The 9,130-nt window shown below is 43.5% G+C and overlaps 1 protein-coding gene across 2 annotated transcripts; it reads right to left on the minus strand.

Moving 5' to 3' along the window:
- Positions 1-2,054: 2,054 nt before the first annotated feature.
- On the minus strand, positions 2,055-8,605 carry MRPL18 (mitochondrial ribosomal protein L18). 2 transcript variants are annotated; one of them, XM_065889191.1, is made up of 4 exons: positions 8,554-8,605; positions 7,853-8,039; positions 2,644-2,875; positions 2,055-2,126 (listed from the first exon to the last, which is right to left on the minus strand). In XM_065889191.1, the coding sequence occupies exons 1-4, from the start codon at positions 8,603-8,605 to the stop codon at positions 2,055-2,057; spliced, it is 543 nt and encodes a 180-aa protein (XP_065745263.1). The 2 variants fall into 2 exon arrangements, with proteins under 2 accessions (XP_065745263.1, XP_065745265.1); XM_065889193.1 differs by having other exon boundaries at positions 2,059-2,126; positions 2,793-2,875.
- Positions 8,606-9,130: the final 525 nt, after the last annotated feature.

Below are 9,130 nucleotides of genomic sequence, written 5' to 3' on the forward strand. Positions count from 1 at the left end.
TGCCACGCGCTTCCGCCGCGCCGCCGTCTTAAAGGGCTCGCGGCGGGGAAACCTGCTGCCCAGCACACCGCCACCATCACCGAGAGCCTCTGACCGGCGGAGGGCGGCGCCGGCCACCTGCCCACCCACGGGCGTTTGATCTTACACTTGGGCCCCTGCGGTGAAGCGAAGCTTAGTTAGACTCCGCCCTGGCGCTCAAAGGCCATTTACCTTGCTCCGCAGCAATTTCTTCGCAATCCCTACAAGGGGAGAATATCATTTACGTAGAATGTGAAGAGGAATGGTAGGAAAAAGAAGAGCCTGAAACAGTAGGAACGGACCAGTAAACAGCACCTGAAGGAATTGCAGTAGATCAGGTACTGCAGCTACGGTGCAGGGATAGAGGGACTGCATCTTGTCGGTTTTCCAAATCCGCACTTCTTCCCAACTTGGCCATCGCCGCCAACATGGGTCTGTCCCATCTCCTCCCCAACAACCCGCCTTCTCCCTCTCTATTTTGCATCACTGCTGCCTTTGTAATACCTTGCATCAAACTTGCCACACAAAGCCTCAAAAATTGCCCATCAAACATAAGTTCTTGGTACAGAGATGATCTACATCATACATCATACGCCTAGAAAAAAAATCCCTACCTATGGCGTCCCTTACAGGTGAACCCTATTTTTGTCACTGTCAATTTCCAAAGCCACACTACTCCAGTCCGTGGTCTCCTTTGCATCCTCCCCTGAACTCTAGACTTGTCTGAACAGCCTTCTAGGACTGTGGTCTTCAAAGTGAGATGCTCCAATCTTTAAGAAGAGGGAAGAAAATATTAGAACTATACTATGTATTTGTAAATGTGTCCACTGGGGTATCTATTGATCAGAAGGGGACTACTAAGCCATTGCACTCTGAAGGCCTCTCAGAGTGAATCAAACTTTTAAAAAATGTTGGTGCATACGTATTTCTTGTTAAAATAATAATACACTGAATACTTAGACTAACAGTAGCGATGTTATTTCACTTCTGTATAAATATACAATTGGGAGTACACATTTCAAATGTGGGGGGGAAATGCTCTAGAAGCCACTTTAACTGCTTACTGGTTCTTCCTCTTCGCATTTGTCTTAAATAGCCAAAATCAGTTAACACCTTACTTTGATTTAGCCACTCATTTAAGAGACCCGCCGTGATTCCCATCTACCCCACTTCAATTTTAAATTAACCTGAATGTACTTCAAGCTTCATCTCCTACCTAACAAATTTTCACTTGATGGCAAACTTAGCATACACTAACCTTGTCCATTTCCTTTCCTCACTGCATTCCTTTCTTCTTTCAAACCTGGTTCTGTTAGGATCCAGGAGCCCAACTGAGGTTAGGATTTGCCCCTTTTATCTTCACATGACTGTTTATAATAAATTGACTGATATTGACATCTCTTATTAAAAAAACACCTCCACACCCTGAGCGGCAACCCAGCCACGGTGACAAATGCATAAACCTATGTGTACCCATGCCACAGTGAGCTCAAAGGCAGAGAAAATGTCATATAACCAGAAAATAAGAGTTCACAATATACCTTTATTCTTTAACTTATAAACATTTGTTCCTCAAAAGTTAATTATAGGCTTCCCTGGTGGCGCAGTGGTCGAGAGTCCGCCTGCCAATGCAGGGGACATGGGTTCGTGCCCTGGTCCAGGAAGATCCCACATGCCGCGGAGCAGCTGGGCCTGTGAGCCACGGCCACTGAGCCTGTGCGTCCGGAGCCTGTGCTCCGCAACGGGAGAGGCCACAACAGTGAGAAGCCCGTGTACGGCAAAAAAAAAAAATTGTTAATTATAATTGGCAACAGCTCTTCTCAAATACTTCTCTCAAGTCAGAGAGAGGAGAAGAATTTAGCCCTGGATTTAAAACAAACACACACAAGGAAAGAAGAGGACAACCTTTACTAATAACATTCCGCTGTTAGGTTACTGTACAGGACGTCCAAGCTGGCGGTTCGTCTAGAGACTCTCCTCTGATGAACGAACAGCTGACAGCTTTACATTTACAAGTCTCAAGCAACGCTTCTGCTTCATTCATAGATTCTCCGAGGCTCCTGCAGCACCACACCACCTTCTGTCATGGCACTCTGCAGTCGTTTCATCTGGTTTTGAAGATCAGGAAAAAAGGAAAAGATGAAGTCAACACCACAAGCTGACAACAGTTCACTTCCCAAGAGAAGGAGAAATAAACACCTGATTTGATCCTTGCTAACTTCCCAGCCTACACTGGTTTTTCAGAAAGTGATCTTAATAACGACACAGATAAGAAAAAAGAGGATGTAGAGATGTCAAGGATTAGCAGCATTTTAAAATATTCTATCGACAAGATGTTACTATATGAACAGGGAAGCAGAGTGGTCAACATTATGGCTATGAAATCGGTCACGTGGGTTTGAAGCCTGCCCCGTGCCACGAGGACTGGGCCAGCCAGCCTCAGCTGACCTACAGGACATGAGTGCTGACGCGCTATAGGCTGTTGTGAGGGAATGCACATCAGGATACTGACCTCAGGCTCTGACACTTGGAAAGAACTTAATAAATGGAACTATTATTATGTAAATATCTAGTGTCAAGAATTAACACAATACCTTTTAACTAAGTACATGAAAACAAAAATACCGAGTCTGAGGCTGCCTCCCAAGGAGTTGGTTGGTAGACCATGAAGTTGATTCCTGCTTCCAAGCACCGCTCTGCCAGCACTCGTCCTACACTCTCACAAGCCACCACATTTCTGGTGCTATAAAGGTGTTTTTTAATAGCCCATTCACGAGTGGATGCCGAAACCACAGTCTGGCCATTGCGATGCTCAACAAGCGCGTCTATGTGATGCTGACTCCTTATAACTCGCAACCTAAATGAGGTGAGAGAATAAAATCATAAAAGAATTCTAAAGATAAATGACTTCAGGTGAACAAATGCCGAAATATTTCTCAAGAATGTAATGTCTGGTTCATTTACTTCAGCATACTTAACCTGGCTTTTACTTGGAAAAGGTGTTTTTCCCTTGCTTTTATGAGAATATCATCAGCAATAAACCAAACATTTCTACTTAGCCTCAAATATCCAGGAGAAATTTGGTATTTCTGACTGCTGAGATTTACACAGCATCTACTTCAAAAAAGGACTTGAAGAGGCAAAGCTAAGTTGCTGACCCTACACTGGATAAAAATATACTTACTACATGCTTTTTTTTTTTTTTAAAGGAAGGAAATATTTTATTTATTTTTTGGCCACACCATGTGGCATGTGGGATCTTAGTTCCCTGACCAGGGATCGAACCCGTGCCCCCTGCATTGGGAGTGTGGAGTCTTAACCACTGGACCCCCAGAGAAGTCCCCTTACTATATGCTTTTATTTTCTAGCTCACGATTTAAATATAAAAACAGAAATCATAAGTGTACTAGAAGACAACATGGGAGAAGTTTTAAGTAATGTCAAAGTAAGATAAACCTATTTAACTATATCAAGCTATTTAACATGACCTCAAACTACATCATATGGCTTTTGTTTAAAAAAAAATTAACAAAGTTTTCTGCATGCTAAGAAAAACAAAAAAACAAAACAGTAAAGTCAAAAGGCAAGCAATGAAACAAAAAATACTTTTAAATCATATATTGTGCTAATTTCCATAATATGTAAAAAGCCTCCTATAATCAATAAGGAAATGACCAGTAACTTAATAGACAGAGGATGGACAGACTGTTCACAGAAAAGAAAAATATTAATGACTCTTAAACCCATGAAAATATGCCCAATCTCACTGCTAAATTGCATGGACAAGACAATTCATTTCAACACTGTTTGAAATCATAAAAGATAATCATCAATAGGCAGTCAGTTAATTAAAACAGCCATGCAACGGTATTTTATTTTTATTTTTAAAATCTTTATTGGAGTATAATTGCTTTGTAATGTTGTGTTAGTTTCTGCTGTATAACAAAGCGAATGAGCTATACATATCTCCCTCCCACCCTCCCTATCCCACCCCTCTAGGTGGTCACAAAGCACCGAGCTGATTTCCCTGTGCTATGCAGCTGCTTCCCACTAGCTATCTATTTCACATTTGGTAGTGTATATATGTCAATGCTACTCTCTCACTTCGTCCCAGCTTACCCTTCCCCCTCCCCATGTCCTCAAGTCCATTCTCTATGTCTGTGTCTTTATTCCTGTCCTGCCCCTAGGTTCATCAGAACCTTCTTTTTTTAGATTCCATATATATGTGTTAGCATACAATATTTTTTTTCTCTTTCTGACTTACTTCACTCTGTATGACAGACTCTAGGTCCAACCACCTCACTACAAATAACTCATTTTCGTTTCTTTTTATGGCCAAGTAATATTCCATTGTATATATATGTGCCACATCTTCTTTATCCATTCATCTGTTGATGGACACTTAGGTTGCTTCCATGTCCTGGATATTGTAAATAGTGCTGCAATGAACACTGTGGTACATGACTCTTTGAATTATGGTTTTCTCAGGTATATGCCCAGTAGTGGGATTGCTGGGTCATATGGTAGTTCTATTTTTAGTTTTTTAAGGAACCTCCATACTGTTCTCCATAGCGGCTGTATCAATTTACATTCCCACCAACAATGCAAGAGGGTTCCCTTTTCTCCACACCCTCTCCAGCATTTATCGTTTGTAGATTTTTTGATGATGGCCATTCTGGCCATCCGTGTGAGGTGATACCTCATTGTAGTTTTGATTTGCATTTCTCTAATGATTAGTGATGTTGAGCATCCTTTCATGTGTTTGTTGGCAATCTGTATATCTGTATATCTTCTTTGGAGAAATGTCTGTTTAGGTCTTCTGCCCATTTTTGGATTGGCTTGTTTTTTTTGATATTGAGTTGCATGAGCTGCTTGTACATTTTGGAGATTAATCCTTTGTCAGTTGCTTCGTTTGCAAATATTTTCTCGCATTCTGAGGGCTGTCTTTTCTTCTTGTTTACGGTTTCCTTTGCTGTGCAAAAGGTTTTAAGTTTCCTTAGGTCCCATTTTGTTTTTATTTCCATTTCCCTAGGAGATGGGTCAAAAAGGATCTTACTGTGATTTATGTCATAGAGTGTTCACGCACATATGGTCACCTTATCTTTGATAAAGGAGGCAAGAATATACAATGGAGAAAAGACAGCCTCTTCAATACATGGTGCTGGGAAAACTGGACAGCTACATGTAAAAGAATGAAATTAGAACACTTCCTAACACAGTACACAAAAATAAACTCTAAATGGATTAAAGACCTAAATGTAAGGCTACGGTATTTTACACAGTTACTTCAAACAGTTATTTTACATAATTAAGAACAAAGTAGCAATTTATGATGCTGCTGTTGCTAACATCTACTGAACACTTACTGTGTCAGGGAGTCCTAATTGTTTACAGGTGTAGCTCATGTCTCAAACTAATCCCATTATTCTTTCTTTCTTTCTTTCTTTTTTTTCTTTTTTGGGCTGCAGAAACTGACACAGAAAGGTTAAGTAACTTAGCAAGATTACAACTAATGAATGGTAAGTAATGAAGCTAGTTAGGATTTAAGTCCAGGGGTCTGGCTCCAGAGCCAATGTTCCCAACCAACACAAAATATTTCCAAGATGTATTTTTAAGAGAGAGAGAGAGAGAGAGAGAGTGTGTGTGTGTGTGTGTGTGTGTATGTTGGGGGGGTGAAGGAGGTGGGCGGGGGAATGCAGAACAATGTATATGATGTGGTAAGATTTATAATGAAAAAAATACAAGTTCATACTTATCTGCATAGACTAGCTCTAGAAGGATACACAGAAACTATAGTCCCTTTTGGATTTTACAACATTTGTATACATTACACATTTAGAAATAAAGTTCATGATAAAGAAAACACTGAAATCAAACATTATACTAAGATTCTTAGTGTGAAATAGCATAAAAAGCACTAGATTTAGACATGTGGGTTCTACTCTTAGTTTCGCTGGTAGCCCTAGTAAAAATCACAATCTCTTAATCCAGGGATCAACACACTCTTTCTGTAAGGGATCAGATAGTAAATATTTTATGGTTTGCAGGCCATATTATAAGCAGAGAGGGTAGTGGGTCCCTGGAGAAAGAGAACTAGGCATGTCTTTCTTCACATAAGAGAAGCCATTTTTGGCCTAAGCCATTTTGTGCTCTAAGCTTGGCCACAGTGCCTGCTCCTGAACAGGTCTCAGTAATTAATGATCTTAAGGGAAGTAAGGGAATGCAGGAACAAAGGAAAAGCAGTCAAGAAACAATAGTCTAGTGGTAAAACAGAGTCCTAGTTCCTCCTCAAGGGAAATATATAACAATCTGATACCGTCTTTAAGTTTCTCCATCCTCAGGTGGAGGATGGAAATGACTACGTTGACCCCTGTGACTTCAATCAACTAACGCTAGGACTCTGTCGACCCTGGCCCCAATTCTATGCTGAATTCTCCTCTGCTCAAGTCCCTTCATGAATATGCTTGTACCCTTAGTTTAAAGCTCCCGCAGTTTTGCTGTTCCGTGTGACCCTGCTTTGGGGAAGATCCCCGGGGTTCTCCTTACTTGCTGCAAGTAATAAATCCTTCCTTCTCCTGATCTTTGGCTTGCTTGTGTCTTCTGGCTTGACATCCACCAAGAGGTGAACCTAGTTTTCAGGTAACAACGTGGGTCAACTGCTCAACTCAGCCACAGTAATACCAGAAGAGCCAGGTAAGAATGAGTGGTGGCTGGGTGCACATAAAACTTTCTTTGTGGATAATGAACTTTGAATTTTACACAATTTTCACATTACAAAATATTCTTTGCATTTTTAAAAATCTTTTTAAAAAATGTAACAATATTTAGCCTGCAAGCCAGCTTTGGCCCAGGAGCCATAGTTTGCTGATCCTTGTCTTAAACCATTAGTGCAACAAAGGAGTAGGACTCATTATCTCCAAGGTCACTTCCAATTTTAAACTGATAATACTGTGAATGGAGAGATAGGGAAAAAAGGGGGGAAAAAGATCTCCAATTATTTAAATAATCCAAATATTAAGTAAAAGTGATAGTTTGGGTATTTCAAAAAAAATTCAGGATTCAGATTATTTCGACGATGAACTGCCTGCCCCCTTTCTTTGACCCCCTCCTGTCTCCCTAAGCCTCAATTCCCCTGCTCCTGTAAAACGGGGGAAATTACTGCACCTGCTTCAAAAAGTACTTTTAAGGATTAAATGAGAAAGTGCATATAAAGCACCTAGCATAGTTCCTGGCAAAGACAAAGCATTCAGTAACTGGCCATCTTTATAACAAAGAATAGACTCCTAATGTTCTTCCTGTCTCTACCACCGCCCCCTTAAAAATTTGTTCTCCTCAAAGGAACCAGAATGATCTTCCATTCGGGCTCAAATTTTAAATCCCCTCATAGTTTCCCACTGTAGTGAGAATAGCGTCTAAAGCGCTTACTTGATTTACAAAGCTAATGATGTGTCTCCTACCTACCTCTCGGCCCTCTGAGCTCCAGGTCCACAGGCCTTTCAGTGCCCCAAACGCGCCAAGCTCATTCCCACCCTAGCTGTTTCCCTTGCTGGGAACACTCTTCTTGGCAGCTAGTTTGGCTTCTTCCTATTTTCTGAGGGGTCTTAGTCAACCAGTTCCCCATTCTAACTTTATCCCCTTTCAGTTTCCTCCATGACACCTACGTATTTATTGTTTGCCGCCCCCCTCCACTAACCCCTCCTAGACCCACCGCAAGGCAGCTTCCTGAGAGGAGAGTCGCCAGCAGTTACCTGGCACGTTCCTCAAATGAACTGATGAAAACAATTTGCAGAGCACCATGCGTGCTCTGTGGTCAATACCTAGCAGAGTTAATTACCTGTGCCAGAACTCGCGGGAGGGCCACACTGTCCCCCAGCCCCGCTCTTTTCTGGCTACAGCTAAGAGCTCCAGATTCCGGGGGTTCCGGTTGGTGAACTCCGGGGCAACAGCTTCATTTCCTTCGGGGTCCGCTTCAGGCTTCACCGCTGGCTTGGAACTGGTCGACAGCACTGCCACCCGACACCCTAAGAACGTAAACAACCATACGTATCTTTTAAAAATGACGAAACGGGGCTTCCCAGGCGGCGCAGTAGTTGAGAGTCCGCCTGCCAATGCAGGGGACGCGGGTTCGTGCCCCGGTCCGGGAAGATCCCACATGCCGCGGAGCGGCTGGGCCCGTGAGCCATGGCCACTGAGCCTGCGCGTCTGGAGCCTGTGCTCCGCAACGGGAGAGGCCACAACAATGAGAGGCCCGCGTACCAAAAAAAAATGACGAAACGGACAAAACAAAAATATGATCTAAATTGTCTCCATCCTCTCCCCCTCAGTCTTCGCGCCCTGGAAGGGGGACAAAAGGTATGTTCGGTCACGGGGTGTAGTCATCACAGACCCTGGTCCTTAATTTTCTACTAGTGTCATCACGACGCTGTCAGCTCGTTTACTTTTCGATGGTATATGTTGAATGCAAAAGACGACCTGCATGTGCGCATTGTGCTGACCCTGGGGAGTAATCTGAGAGACGTGGGAAGATGAAATTACCGGGGTTCCTGCAAACCGACAACAGCTCCCAGAACCCCGACCGAAGCGCCATTGCTGAGGGGAATCGTAGCCAAAACCTCGGAGAGACCTCGCCTCCCCTCCTCACCGACGCCCCAGCAGCTCGCCGGCCGCAGCCATATTAACTTAGGGAAAGACCTTAGGAGAACGTAAGGTCATCGACGCCTCGAACTCGAACAAGCCCCCTGCCGCTGAGTGGCGGATAGGGCAATCCGTCACCTCCGCTCTTCCAATCAGCGCTTACGCTGGGGCGCACGCAGGCGCCGGATTCAACCAACCACCTCGCAGCAACGCGCTTGGTGGTTGGCTCACGGTCCGTTAAATCGGGCCGAGCTCATCGTGCCTGCATTTCGTTGCGTCATTTGGGCCCTCGAGTTGCAAAGCACAGATCGATCATTGTTGGACACAGACGCACGCAGACACACACGGACAGGCCATTTGGGCTCTGGGAGGACAGGGCAGCGCGAGATGCAGTTTTCAGAAAGGGTGGTTGTCGCTTTCCCACATGACCAATGAAGCTTATACCCGTGAACCCGGGAACAAAGCCTGCTACTTGCGT

The sequence above is a fragment of the Phocoena phocoena genome, chromosome 12 (genome assembly GCF_963924675.1).
Source record: "Phocoena phocoena chromosome 12, mPhoPho1.1, whole genome shotgun sequence".
NCBI lineage: Eukaryota > Metazoa > Chordata > Mammalia > Artiodactyla > Phocoenidae > Phocoena > Phocoena phocoena.

Coding starts and splice junctions, on each gene's coding strand:
- MRPL18 (XM_065889191.1), bottom strand. CDS start 8,605: ATGGCGCTTCGGTCGGGGTTCTGGGAGCTGTTGTCGGTTTGCAGGAAC. Junction 8,040..8,553: donor GTCGGTTTGCAGGAACCCCG/GTAATTTCATCT, acceptor TTACGTTCTTAG/GGTGTCGGGTGGCAGTGCTG. Junction 2,127..2,643: donor GGGAGGCAGCCTCAGACTCG/GTATTTTTGTTT, acceptor CTTCAAAACCAG/ATGAAACGACTGCAGAGTGC.